The sequence below is a fragment of the Lampris incognitus genome, chromosome 10, assembly GCF_029633865.1.
Source record: "Lampris incognitus isolate fLamInc1 chromosome 10, fLamInc1.hap2, whole genome shotgun sequence".
Lineage (NCBI taxonomy): Eukaryota > Metazoa > Chordata > Actinopteri > Lampriformes > Lampridae > Lampris > Lampris incognitus.
This window is the reverse complement of record NC_079220.1, coordinates 10,798,383-10,813,464: the sequence shown is the minus strand read 5'-3', so window position 1 is coordinate 10,813,464 and position 15,082 is coordinate 10,798,383. Positions and strand designations below refer to the sequence as shown.

The 15,082-nt window shown below is 49.0% G+C and overlaps 1 protein-coding gene across 1 annotated transcript in view; it reads left to right on the top strand.

Annotated features, from left to right (window-relative positions):
• Window positions 1–1,198: 1,198 nt before the first annotated feature.
• Window positions 1,199–15,082, top strand: part of pkn1b (protein kinase N1b) — a 45,154-nt gene continuing 31,270 nt past the window's right edge. The window contains exons 1-2 of the mRNA XM_056288668.1: window positions 1,199–1,430; window positions 1,593–1,725. Coding sequence (XP_056144643.1) covers window positions 1,702–1,725 — 24 coding nt within the window. The 5' untranslated portion in view covers window positions 1,199–1,430; window positions 1,593–1,701. The remainder of the gene's footprint in view (window positions 1,431–1,592; window positions 1,726–15,082) is intronic.

The following is a 15,082-nucleotide window of genomic DNA, read 5'->3' as shown; positions in this document are numbered from 1 at the left end:
CCATGCTGCCCACAGAAGGTCTTTCATTGTGGTGGTTTTTAATAGCAAATAATAATACCAAAAAAAAAAGAAGCCTCTTTTGACATTCGCATGACATTTAAATGTCATCCAAAAGGGGAGAGTAGTGTGTGGCATCTTTCCATTGCAGTATTGACATATCCCGTGAGCCTATCCCTCGCCGGGTGGGTGCCCTTTTCGGTGATTATGTTTGATACATACACATTAAACTACTGAGGTATCCTTGAGCCACACGTTCTATGCCCACCTGTTGGATAGCTGCTGTTCTATGGCTGTCCCATTTGCTCTGACAGTCCTGTGGGGGAGGCTGAGCAAGGAGAAAACGACGACACTGGGGGGGGGGGGGACCTTCAGTTTCACATCATTAACAGTATCACATTATTACTATCATCCTTGTTGATGGCTGTCATGCATGCCACGTGACAACTCTGAAACTAGCGCAGGTTAAAAAAAAAATGATGAAGAAATGAAATCGGGCACTTATCTGCATCTCCAGAAAATATGGCCAGAGGCTCCCTCAACTGCTTTTGCATTGAGGAAGCCCAGATGTGAATCAGCATGATGGTGACCCCCAGCATAGGGGCCGGTGGTAGTATGGGAGGCGAGCGGTGGCCATGTGGCAGCAGGGGGTCCGACATAAGGGAGCCAAGAGATGTGGCAGAGGGGGGAGAACAGGCAGGTAAGGTTGATGATGCAAGGGGCTCTCACAACCACCCATTAAACAAGTCACCCTCACACGCCATCGTCACAAGTGGCCAGGCCCCTTGTCGAGTACATCAATTATTTTTCTGCTTGTGATTTGAGGGAGGGGGGGGGTGTTGTGTGTGTACCCAAAGCATTTTTACTGCACTTTTCTGTATCCTGTTTTGATATGTCTGCACGCTGAGCTGCATGTCATGCACGAAAGATGCCATATGCGTCTATCATTATCAATCATCCTCGTCGTCATATTATTATGATGATGATGAAACCGCAGGACCTGAAGGTTCAACATTGGTGACACAGCAAGATTTGCTCCTACTTCGCACCTGGTCACAGATTCATTCAACAGGTCTCCGACAACCAGAAGCGACCAAGAGGGTGCGCCCGGCCTCTGCAGAAGAGCCCCGGCGTCCCCTCCGGCATCGGCGGCTATCGGCTTTCCGCCGGAGCGGTCTGTCGGCACCGCTGCGGACCGACGGCGACACTTTCCACGCTCGTTAACCAAAAAAGGAGAAGAAAAACAAAAACGCGGCTTCCAGTTCTGGTTTTAGACGACCTAAATCTGTGCGTGAATGAGTGTGCGAGGGTTGGGTCGGGGGGCGGCGGCGGCGGCGGCGGCAGCGGCGGCGGCGGCGGGGGACACCGTTGCCCCGTAGGTGTTGGCCGAAGATTACGGGACAGGCTCCGGGCGGAGTGATGCGGACGAGCCGGTGAGCGCGCAGGAGTTGGCAGTTGCCGCGCCCGGCGGACGACACTTGTAGTCCCGCTTCTCTCTCTCTCTCTCTCTCTCCGCTGTTAGCGCAACTGTTCTGGCACCATTGCGATTTTTTTGTTTTTAATTTAACTCGCCCTTTTTTCTTTTTCTTTTATAGTTATCGACGCTTTTATTTCCGCCGTAGCGGCGACCCGACAATGGTCTCGGTAGCGGCGAGGCTGTGAGGGAAGCGTCCGCTGAAGTTGAACCCCGACGTCGCCTCGACGATGGCAAATAACAACGACCTGCCAGTAAGTTTTCCGAGGTTGTCTTTTCTTTTTTTTGCCTTCCCCGGTTCATGTCAACTTTAATTGTCTTGGTGCATTCTGTGGGCTACAGGTTGAATTCACCGTAGTATTGTGTACGTTGATTATTATTGTAAACTACTAATGACACACGTTAGTCCCCGGCTAACGGGTCTGTCCCTTTAGCCGAGCGGTTAGCGACGTCGTCTTGCGGTGCAGCGCACCCCGTATCGAATCCCGCACCGGTCAACAATGTAACTGGTCACATTATTATTGTTATTAATGTTCGGGTGACAAACCCGGTGCTAATTAAGCTCCGCGTTTGTCGACGTCGTTCACGGCTTCATCCGCCGCCGCCGTCTGACTGCGCCGTGTTTAGCCGCGTCTGCGTTTCTTATGCGCAACGTGTCGAGCGCCGGTTGCCCCCCGGCCGGACGCCACACTGCGTTTCGCTCACCACGTGTTGCCCCGTTTTCATTTGGCAAGATTTCGCCGTCCGATCGCCTGCTCGGCGGTGGGGTTTGGCCACCTGACTAGGGGGTACCCCCCCCCCCGCGGAGGGTGTCGCAGGCTGGACCGCGGGTCACGTTAGGAGGGTTTGGATTACACAACGTTACAGTCACACCGGCGACAACCTTTGTACGAACCGGGTCGCAGGAGGGAAATGTTGGGGGGGGGGGGTTAAAAGGTCAGGTATCGGTTCAGCTGAGCTCGTGCCCGGAAGTCAGCACATCTGTGTAGGCTTGACAACCCCGATGACCAGGTTAAACCTCCGCATCCGCTGGCAGGGCTGGGCAAGACGACCCAGAAAGGGCCGGTGTGGGTGCAGGTCTTTGTTCCAACCAAGCAGTTACGCACCCGAGTCCACAAATCCAAGGTCCTTGGCAAAGACTATTGGTTGACTAATGGAATCAGGTGTGTAACTGCTTGGTTGGAACAAAGACCTGCACCCACACTGGCCCCTTCCGGGTCACGTTGCCCACCCCTGTATGATGGAGGGGTGCACGGCCTTTCGGGTTGCTAGCCGCTTTACCACAGTCCTGCTAAGCACGTATGCCTAAGATAAACATGGTAGTCTGTAAACTGTAAATGCTCAGAGCCGGTGTAAATGCATTGAAGAAATAAATGCGCCACAAAATAACTTGCAGTCAAGACCACAAACTACTATAGTTCATTGTATGTAGACTGTAACGTGCATGGATGAGTAGACACGCTGGCCGCTGGCACGCGGGTCTGACCCTTTAGTCGAGCGGTTAGCGATGTCTCCTGCGGTGCGGGCGATACGGGTTCGCTTCCCGGCCGCGGCAGTTCCTGTGGTTGCGTCGTCCCCCGAGTTCGCTACAAAACCTGCAGCATGGTAGGTTTAGTCCAGGGCAGGTCAAGCTGCACATCTCCCTGCATCATGTGGCTATCAGCATTAGTCAAGTCCTTGGATGGTTTATATTTCCTCAGAATTGAATTTATTACACGTTTTGCCTTCCTCAAGTGCTTCCACATGTCATCTACCTTGTGATACTGCGGAGCAGACATGACCAGGGCTGGAAACAGGCCTGGCATTTACAAGTTTAGTGGTTTTGAATAGTACCTTCAGTGTTTCCTGGAGAGCTGCCCTGAAGGTTATCCAAGATACAAGACAAAACAGGTGTTACAAATTAGGGTTCTGGATTGCACTGACTTGTCTCACAATGGCTTTTTCCCCCGATCAAGCATAACAAGAGCACAGACAACATAAAATGGAAGAAAAAAAACCCATCGATATGAAATGTCTACCATGAGACAGAAGTGAAACTTAGAAAAAACCAAGGTAAAGGAAAATATTATACTTAAAATGTTTCCGGTACTTAATTGCATGAAGACTTCAGAGATATTAGCAGATGAAGAACAGGTGCGGCTCTTCATATAAGCTTCTTTGCTGTTTTTCATTTATATGTTCAACAGTGAACCTCAGTTAGCATTCATTTGTAATTCATACATAGCATTTTAGAGACTGAACCCATTGTGTTGTATGTGACAGATTGCTAAAAAAAAATCTGAGTGCAATTTACCAATTCATTTTACACTTCTTCATGTGTTAGACCTTATGGTGATATAGGCAGCTGTGTTATGTGCTGGAGATGAGCATGTTTTGGACTTGATGACTGAAGAAGGCACAGACCAAAGCCTGGAACTCAAACATTTGCTACAAGGTTTTCTTTATCTAGTGGACAAACTCCAATTTGGTTGATGGGAAAGGCTTGATCATCATTCCAGCTAAGTAGGGCAATGGACAGGCAGTGAGAGACAAGCGAGATAAAGAGGACATGTAGGAAATGATGATGGCTTTGACCTCTGGGAGTGGACGGAGGCTCCGCTTTCACGTGGTGTGGTAAGCGAGGTCTCCTGATTGCTCTGTGTACTTTATTTGCTGTGAATGCCGGTGCACATTTGATGAAAGGGGAAGGCTATTGGGCTCACTGAGCAAAACAATAGCAGATGTACACCGATCAGCCAAAACATTAAAACCACCTTCCTAATATTGTGTAGGTTCCCCTCGTGCCACCAAAACAGCTCTGACCCATTGAGGCATGGAGTCCACAAGACCTCTGAAGGTGTCCTTTTAAGTCCTGTAAGTTGAGAGGCGGGTCCTCCGTGGATCGGACTTATTTTTCCAGCACATCCCAGAGATTGAGATCTGGGGAATTTGGAGGCCAAGGCAGCACCTTGAACTCCTTGTCATGTTCCTCAAACCATTCCTGAACAATGTGTGCAGTGTGGCAGGGTGCTTTATCCTGCTGAAAGAGGCCACTGCCATCAGGGAATACCGTTGTCATGAAGGGGTGTACCTGGTCTGCAACAATGTTTAGGTCGGTGGTACTTGTCAAAGTAACATCCACATTAATGCCAGGACCCAAGGTTTCCCAGCAGAACATTGACCAGAGCATCACACTGCCTCTGCCGGCCTGCCTTCTTCCCATAATGCATCCTGGTGCCATCTCTTCCCCAGGTAAACGATGCACATGCACCCAGTCATCCACATGATATTAAAGAAAACATGATTCATCAGACCACGCCACCTTCTTCCATTGCTCCATGGTCCAATTCTGATGCTCACATGCCCATTGTAGGTTCTTTTGGCAGTGGACAGGGGTCAGCATGGGCACTCCAACTGGTCTGCGGCTATGCGGCAAGCTATGATGCACTGTGTGTTTTGACACCTGTCTATCTTAGCCAGCATTAAAGTTGTTTTCAGCATTTTGAGCTACAGTAGCTCTTCTGTGGGATCAAACTAGATGGGCTAACCTTTGCTCCCGACGCACATCAGTGAGCCTTGGGCACCCATGACCCTGTCGCCAGTTCACTGGTTGTTCATCCTTAGATAACTTTTGGTAGGCGCTGACCACTGCATGCTGGGAACACCCCATAAGACCTGCCGTTTTGGAGATGTTCTGACCCAGTCATCTAGTCATCACAGTTTGGCCCTTGTCAAAGTCACTCAGATCCTTATGATTGCCCATTTTTTCCTGCTTCCAAAACATCAACTTGAAGAACTGACTGTTGTCTTGCTGCCTAATAGATCCCACCCCTTGACAGTGCCATTGTAATGAGATAATGTTATTCACTTACCTGCCAGTGGTTTTAATGTTTTGGCTGATTGGTGTACTTCCTCATGTTTATGTTTTTATATGACGAAACTTGCTATGGGGCTGCTCCACTTCCTGACACCAGCCCCCCCAATCCCAGTCTCTCCCTCCAACCACCCCCATCTCTCTCTCTCCCTTTAACCTTATCCAAATTATCTGTTGTGCAGGACTGTGGCTGTAGGTCCATCGTAAATGTAGCTCAACTCTCGCTGCTTTTTCACCACTCTATCCCTTGCCTTTCCCGCTCTTCCCTCTTCTGATGTATCTCGCATCTGCCTTTATCGATTTGCCGCTTGTTTATTTGCTTAAGCTACTCTCCACTCACAGCTTTAATGCAAAGCGAGCCGGCCGAGGATATGAGCTCTGCGCAGAGCTGATAACAGAGTGCTCACAGTACACTTTGAGATACACGCTGTGGCCATCCTCTCATGAATTCTTTATGCCTTTTGGCTTCCTGCAGTTACCCATACTCTTAAAAGTTTTGTGAATTAAAGGAGCTACTGCTGTGTCTTTGCCAGTTGCTAGATGAAAGGCACCCGTTTTGGCTCTCTGCCGTGTTGCTTTTTATTGATCAACCAACAAAATCTATAATAGGAGCAGTCTCCTCAACTGGTCCATATCTGTAATGGTGTCTGAAGACTTCGAACACGCCATCAGGCATGCATGCAGGCAGGCGCAGGCACACACAGACACACTGACTGTGTCGATGGAGACTTGGACTCGGACACCTGTTGTGCTTCACAAAGAAGAAATTCAAAAGAACAACGACGCAGTGTCGCAATTCTGTGAAGGTAGTTGCGTTGCAGATAATAACCTTTGTGTCTGCAGCTGTCGCTGCAATGGATAATAGGATTAGTAGACTGGACTTCCCTGTGTCTTGATCTGCTATGAGGGTGGCATAGTTCTCCTCAGCCACCAACACTGGCTCACAGACACAGACAAAGACACAAGGCTCACACACTTACCCCCCCCCCCCATGTCCAGTCACTCCCTCCTGAGTCCAGGATTATACTGTATCTGCAGAAATCTGTCGCTGCCAGACAGATCAGTAGACAAGCAGATATGCTGCATGACAGCTACAATGCAAATGCAAAGTGATTTTTAACAAATATTTGCTAATTGATATACCTTTAATGAAACTAATTGGTACCGCTAGCCAGAAGCTAGTGCAGAATACTATATATTTGTGCAAATGAGGAACTGTCACAATTCCAATGAGACCATTTTCTTTCATTGAAATGCTGCTGTGGGGAAAAAAGAAACTTCCACATCAAGTTGGGAACCTGTCAATGAAGATCTCAGAATGATACGTTATCCCCGTAAGATGAGAACCATAACTCCCTATGCTTGCTGGCCCCTTTGGTAGACATAATCCTGCCTCCCCTCACCGAGTCTGGTCCCATTCCGCTAACCAGTCTTACCACCAGCTGTTCCTATCACAGTTGCCCTCCATACTACAGCTTTGCCAGGCTGGCACGGTCTTTAGAGGATTAGTTATGATTACTATGAAACCCAGAGAGGAAGGAAGGAAGAGCCGTGGGAGGACTGGCCAAGAGACGGGTAGCGGCACGGCTAGCTGGACTTGTTTGTGTGCAATCCGGCTCTGTGGCCAGCTCAGTTTGGTCGAGGGTATTTGTATGCTGGTCGTGCCAGTGCTTTTAGGCATGGCGGGACTTTATGGGATTGTGGTATTATGGGATTGACAAATGTGTTGCTTAGAGGACCCGGGCTAGAGAAATATTTGAGGGAGAAGCATATTGTACTTAGACGGACAAAACTCCCTGGTGTCATTCCAAAAATGAGGTCACAAATGACTGCCGGAGTTGTTTAGGAGGCAATGTATTTGCCTGTGTGCACCGCTGGACATTAATCGGTGGCTACAGTAGTTTTGTAATCCCGGCCAGCACAGGGACTTGACTGATAGTTCCAGCTGTGCTTGTAAAATTGCTTGGACTAAAGCCATGATAATAACTTCAGCACAGAGAAGAAGTCGTCCATCAAATCTTTTGTCCTTGTGTTACTCAGAGAACACTGATGAGAGGGGGAAGAAAAGACTGATGCGCCGTATGGAAGGCCAAAAGAAATCAGTGTGTCTATATGCGTCTCTTGCTACCGATGTGTTTTGGTATCGGTGGGATCGCCCAAAAAGCTGTCAAGTGTTGACAAGCTATTTCAAACCCCCATTCGTATCAATGCCGGAAGCCGGGTTTGTTTGAACTGATGGTCCCTCGGCGTTGCTTATCCCCGTGTTTGAGATCCAAGAGAAAGTGGAACAGGCTGCCTTTACAGGAGTGCGCTGCACAAATACAAAACAATGGATATAAAACATACCGCTTAAGCGGGCGGCGAACTTTAATATGGGTTTTAATGATGCAGATTTCATATCGCATAGCCAACATTTATTAGCCCTAAAATAAGCTTAAATGTGTTTTGTTGGTCTAACCACAAGAATAAGGCAGATACACCGGGCTTCGGCGACCTTGTGAGCACTCTCTTAAAGTATGCTGTCAGCTGACGCCAGCTTTGGTAAAAGGGAGTGGGCGATGTACTGAACATATTTATGACAACTTTTGTGTGATTTTGAAAATCTAGCAGCCCCAGCTTGTACAGAGTTGGTAGGCATAGAAATATAATGATGGGACAGCATTGCACATGTGTGAACCATGAAGTATTTCAATTCAGTTTCTTGTAAGATGAGCTTTCTTATCGTAAGAGAGGCCAGAGGTCACAGTGGAGGTGTACTGGAACAGAACAGAACAGAATAGAGTAGAAATCATGACTGCAGCATACAAATGTTGCCTCCTTGTTAGCCAGGCTTCATAAAAACAGGATGCGATAGTCAGGGGAGATGGCAGCTCTTGGTCGTGAGATGCAAAGTTCGCCTCGGCTTTGTAGTAAAATAATGTGCGAGGACAAGTCCGGCGAGACTCGTTTACAAAGAAGCTGACAATGAGAGAGAGAGAGGGAGGAGCCATCCAGGGCCCACTGACCTGGTTGTGGTTACCTGGGGCAGTTGAGATGACTTTACCCCGCTGCAGAGCTGAGGTCATGTGATAGCCTCTGTGTTGTGTTGGGTTGTGTTGTGTTGCGGGAGTGGCGTTGAGTGTAAGAGGAGCGCAGATCGTCGGTTTCATGGGAGCAGCAGCCCCAGCCGGCTGTGATGCTGTGCTCAACAGTGGACTGTCTGTTCTGTTAGCCCAGGGGCCATGCATGTGAGACAGCTGGGGAAGAAGAGGGGGGGGGGGAACCCCAGCTATTATCATCAGCCCGAGAGACTGTGAGTTGTAGAAGAATGGCAAAGAAACACAACTTGGCGGTGTTAGCAATGGAGCAAAAGCTGAACCGTGTCCCGCAAAATGTAACCGGAGCTGCAGCCAGTCTCGTTATCAAAGACTTTCACGCCAAATTGCTGGAACGGTCGAACAGCGAAGCAACAAATAACACGAATAACAGCCAAGTCCCATTGTGAGTCACGCTCTTTCCCCAATTGACAACAATGCGTGGGAGAATAAGAGCGCTGCAGAGAATTGAGTGCAGAGAAGAAAGAGGGGGAAAAAAGCCAGACGAAGAAATGCAGAGAAAGAGATTGACAGACAGAGAGGGATGGAAGAGGTGAGAACTGCTTTTTGATTTAAGGAGAGCAGTCATTGGTGAGTCGTTTGGTACCGGGTCAGTACTCCAATTGGACCGGGGTTACAGCCAGTCATGTTTATGACTGATGGTTTGTAATTTGTCATGGGGAGGTGAAGGGCAGTTTTTACTGCCACAGTCCCGAGCCCCTTCCTCCCAGTTCCCCCCGTACGGTCACAACCACCCAACTGCAGTACATACCAGAACCGGTTGAAAATAACCTCTTAATACTGGACTAGTTTCAAAAGCAGCTTGCTATTTTTGCTCGCCAATAATGCCTCTCACTTCCCATTCAGCCAGCCTTGCATGCCTAACTCGAAGTTTTTCATACTCCAGTAGGTGTTAAACTAGGGATTTCCTTCGGGTTGTTTAAGAGCGTGCTCATTTTTTGGCACGTGTGGCGCCCCGATGATGCCGGCGCAAATCACGCGTGTCCTAGACTGCCTACCGTGTTTGAACGTGGGAATACAGCAGGTCATAAATCCGTCTGTTTCTAACGCGCCGGCCTTCCTTCGCTGTGCAGTAGTTTGAATTGCACGTGATTCGCTGTGGCGTGAGGCGGGCACGTTGTCATAATACAAATATGATTCTGCCCCGTTTGTGGTTTTCATCCACTACGCCGCGTCTGGTGCTGCGGCCTAACGCGCAGCCACGTATAACCATTTGTCCTGTTAATTTCCCCCACTGCCGTCCTGCGCTTACGGATGCCATGCTGTCGCAATCAGCGGCTGCAGCAACAGTAAAGAGGGATAATCATCAGCATTATAGAATGGGTCTTTTATCCCCCCACCCCCCACCCCAGCTCCTCTGCCATAATCATTTTTAATCTGCTTTCCACGTCCATTACCATCATGCCTGCTCAGCTATTCCGTTATATCAGGGCTCCTTCCGTTCTCCTGACCCCTGTAGGTGAGTTGGGACGATATCAGGAAACAAAAATAACCCCCCCTCACCCCCCACCCCCCACCCCCTCACCCCCCACACACACACAATATCAACTGCTCTGTTTTCCGCCAGAGTCCGGACAGGAGCCAGGCCACAGACTTAGAAAGGGGGAAACCTTCATAACTACGCGTTTGGTCAATTGTCCGGTCAAATCTCCCGTGAACATCCGTCTGCGATTTATGCGACACCTGACTTCGGATTTGTCCCAGGAATATGTAGTAATGGATCAAGTCCTGCAGAATCTGTAGCTCATTCATCTTTCAGACGGTCAGAGATTCCCGTGAGATTCCAGGGCTGTAAGATGCCCCGCTATGGTACAGCCATGAAGTGGCATAACAGAGGAAGAAAAAAAAAAATCTGTAGTCGGTGCATTTAAGGGACGCTCTCCTTTGTTTGTCTTTCCTTTTTCCCTTGCTCCCTCTTTTTCTTTCTCCTTATCTAATGCACACACGTAAATACACATACACAACCAGACTTCATGTTGCTGCATGACCAGATCATGTGGAGCAGCCTGTGTTGTGTGCTCATAGCTGAGCTTTGCAGATTTTCATTCTGCCTGCTAGAAGGTCACCCCCTTCACCCTTTTTTTCCCCCCTCGTTCATTGCCTGTGTATATTTTGCAAAAAAATAAGGAAGTTGAGTATGGCTTTCAGTTAGACACTATCTCTCTGTCTGTCTCCCACCCGTTCGGCTCGCTCTATACCCAGTGGGCCAGTCTAAATAGAAGGAGGAAGTGCAGGATTTTCTGTACAAGTCAATCCCGAAACAACTGGATGGCTATAGAAGATCCCCGTATCGGACCAACTTATCGGGAGTTAAAACAAATCTGGCAGCACTCCTCATGGCTCGGGCACAGACGTCAGTCTGCAAGAGTTCCATGTTTTCTATGGCGCACTTTGTCTGCCTGCATTTGTGTGGGCTATCATGTTGCTTTTCTTGCTCTCTGTATCCCCGTCCCTCTCTTTCTCTTTATGTGTCGCTCTAGCGCTCTCTCATTCTTTTTTATCACCTTGCCCCACTCTTTCTTATAAGTTTACTCTGCTGTCACTCATATTCATAGCTAGATATACCACACACACGACTCTCAAGTGATAATATCCAAGGTATGACAGCGGATAATATGGAGGGTAATATAGGGTGGTAATATTGAAGGTTCCTCCTCATCTTCCTCCTTTTTTGTCTCCTCCTCCTCCTCCTCTGTTAGGGGTCACCACAGCAGATCATACGTTGCCATCTCTTCCTGCCCTCGGAGGGTAGTTTTAAATGTTTCAGTTGTGTGGTTTGCAACAACATGCTCACAGAGAAATGTTTTCCACATCTCCGTACTAACAAAGCTAGGCGGCACAGTGGCCCAGTGGTTAGCACTGTTGCCTCACAGTAAGAAGGTCCTGAGTTTGAACCCCGGGCCGTCCCAGGTCCTTTCTGTGTGGAGTTTGCATGTTCTCCTCGTGTCTGTGTGGGTTTCCTTCAGGTCCTCCAGTTTCCTCCCACCATCAAAGACATAAAGGGTTAATACTCCTGTCTGTGTCCCTGACCAAGGCCACAGGAGGAAATAGCTGGAGTCGGTCCCCCGGGGTGCTGCACAGCGGCTGCCCACTGCTCCTCACTACACAACTAGGACGGGTTAAATGCGGAGAATGAATTTCGTTGTATGTATGTACAATGACAAATAGATTGTATTCTATTCTATTCTATTAAGGTAAAGGGCAGAATTATACATCTATCTGTATTTGTAGTGTATCTGTTGACGTGTACTTGTGGTTTATATTACGTAGGGAAAAACAAAATGACAACTTAAAACTAGAATTTGTGAACGCTGATATGCTATTAAGAGGAAAGATGAACGGTCATTAGGTACCAGACGCTTGGGTGCTGCAGGCCACGATGCCAACTCATTGAGGTTCATGGACCTGGAGATTGTTAATCAGCCTCCCAGGGGCGGAGATGGGGAGAACCGCATTTTGAAGAGGGAGGCCTGGTTTACCGTCACTCTAAATATGGTCACACTTAGTGGTATGAATGAGGACCTGTCCCTTATCTGTTTTCTATGAACCTGGCCTATTGCTTGTCCATATAATGATGTTGGATATTTCCGCAATCTGTATGGATGATCACTATCTTGATGGCCTGTCAATTATGTGCGAGCGTGATTGGTCAATTATGAGGGTATACCTACGGATGGAGATATTCATTGCCTTGAGTCGACTACTACTACTTTCAGCTGCTCCTGTTAGGGGTCGCCACAGCAGATCATCTGTTTCCAGCTCTTCCTGTCCTTCCTCTGTCACACCAGCCACCTGCATGTCCTCCCTCACCACATCCATAAACCTCCTCTCTGGCCTTCCTCTTCTCCTCTTCCCTGGCAGCTCCATATTCAGCATCCTTCTCCCAATATACCCAGCACCTCTCCTCCACACATGTCCAAGCCATCTCAATCTCGCCTCTCATTTCACTTCACAAATAAAGTGTCATTCATTGCCTTGAATGGCACTTTATTTGTGAATGAGCGTCGGTTGACCATGAGGGTGTGTCTGTGGGTGTGGGGTTTTTAAGCTTCGAACGAGCACTTTGTAAACAGCACACCGAAGAAGGCGCCACACCGGAAACGTTCTGAAAATTAAAATCAGGTTATGCAGAGTGCGGCCTTTTCCTGCTTTACCGAGTCACGATTCTGGTCCAGCGCTCTGGGAGTTTGTAAAAGGACTGGGAGTGAAGCCTGTTCTTATCTTGACTGTGGTTAACATGGCCAAGGCCCTTCAGTCATAAAACACCTCATTAAATCTCCTCTTAGTCACCCTCATCCAGGGGGACTGCAGGTCAACCGATTTGTTTGCAACGTGTCTCGTACGCACATAGATGCTCGCCGGAGCCTTCACAGAAATATGGGGCCATGTACATTGAAATGCAAGGGCCGTTTCACCGCCGAGCTGCCCGGTGGGGTTTCCAGCTGTTCTCCTTTTGGAGGACATTAAACGAATGAACGCGAAGCCCGAACGTGACGCCGTTGTCGAGTTCGCTTAATTTTCCTTTATTTTCCAGTTTTTCCGTGTATTGTCTCTGGTTTGTTGACTTCCCTCCAGTACAAGTCATCACTCCTCGCTCCCAAGTTGGGTCTCCTCGGCATCTTTCAGTGTTTCGCCCCGCTAATTTTTTGCCCCGGCTTCTCTCTGCACCGGAGAAGCCGATTTAGTGTGTGAACGGGTGAGCTTTGCCCTCCTCACAGGGCAATATGCTGTCTTGGTCTTCAGGGGCCGGAACAGAGCAGCTATTTGTGGCCCCGGATTTCACAATGGACAAAGCCGGGAACACAAACTCACAAGCGTTTGCCGAAGTCTCTTGAGGAGATGGACCTTTTCACAATGATCCCCATTGACGACGATTGACTCCTCCCCAGTCGTGGAGCGGATGCTACCGGCACATACACAAACTGTTTAACACACACGCACACAAAGGCATACATACACATGTAGCAATCGAAATTTCAGTACAGTCTACTATTTATTTACTCCCAAGTGTTGCCCCCTACTGTTTATTATCAGAACCTTGAAGCCCCCCCCCCAGAAACAACTAAAAACAGTGGTATTCCTACAAGCTCTTATGGCAAAAAAGAAAGAAAAATGGGTACTGTGAAGCCGTAGAAAGGGGATTTGTTTACACAATGTGTCCTTGAAAACTTTCTAACGACTGAAACCTTTTCCATTGGAAAATGCTGGATTTGGGGGATTAAGAGGCCACACACAACTTCCCACCACAACCAGTGAGCTCGTAGTCCAGAGTTTTATCAGACCACCTTTAACACGGGGTGGTGTTTGTTTTATTTTTACTACTTTCATTAATCCCCGTGGGGCAATTCTTTCTCTGCATTTAACCCATCCTAGCTGTGTAGCTAGGAGCAGTGGGCAGCTGCCGTGCAGCACCCGGGGACCAACTCCAGTTCGTCTCGCCATGCCCCGGTCAGGGGCACAGACAGGAGTGTTAACCCTAACATGCATGTCTTTTCGGTGGTGGGGGAAACCGCAGCACCCGGAGAAAACCCACCGCAGACACGGGGAGAACATGCGAACTCCACACAGAGGACGACCTGAGATGACCCCAAGGTTGGCCAACCCCGGGGTTCGAACCCAGACCCTTCTTGCTGTGAGGCGACAGCGCTAACCACTGGGCCACCCGTGCCGGCCCCCCCCCCAAGTGTGTTCCGAGTGGCGGGCATGGACCCAGAAATCGGCCTCGAGCTGCTTTAAAATGGCCATTCACTCAGAACCACTTCGAAGCAGGGCTGTTATTAGCATGTAAAGTTAGCTGGATCTCAAACCCGCGCAGTCGGTTTGGTCACCGTCGGTCCAAACGCACAACGGTGCGTCGTCTCATCTCTTAACATTGGTGCTGCAGGGGAAAGTTGCCAGCGGCATCAGAAGTTAGTCTGTTCAGTGGAACTCTGCTCTTGCTTCCCCCTAAAACCGCGCCACTAACCCACATTCGCCCTCGCCTCGAACCGCCGCTCGTGTGTCCGGGGGTCGCCAGCGAGCACGCCGCTGGCTCCAAGTCAACTCCATCGTCTGTAGTACTGCGGTACACAGACTTTCCTCGTATTCGCTGGGATGACATAATGACAAGAAGCATTTCCACTCGGTAGTACTCTGAACATCCCAGCTGACGCCGCCTCTCCGCGCTGTTTAATTCATTACTCCCCGGTTCCTTTACCGCCGTGTGTGTGCGTGTGCACGCATCATAATGCATATATGCCAGTATTAAGAGGCTTACATGTTTACGTGTGTGTGTTTACATGCTTATGTATGTATGTATGCGAGTATGTGCTTGTGGTTTGCATGTGTGTGCGTGCGAGACACCGCGTGCTTGGGTTCTTGTACATTCCTGCACCCGTGTTCATTATTCATGTTCATTTCCACGGGCGTCGCTGCCTTTACTTCGCCCGCTGTTCTGTCGTAGCGTTGTGGAGCGAGTGGAGGTTGTTGTGTGTGTCTGGTGGAGGATGGAGGGGGGAGTGGGGTAATTGAAATTCACTGTTCAGCCCCCCCCCCCCCCCCACAAACCCCCAGCTCTCTTAACCCAAATCCCGTCCACCGCCGGCTGCTGTTGAATGAGGCCTTGTGCAGACGTGAGGATGTGAAGAGAATTTTAACCGAGGTTTCTTTTAAATACTCTGTCCC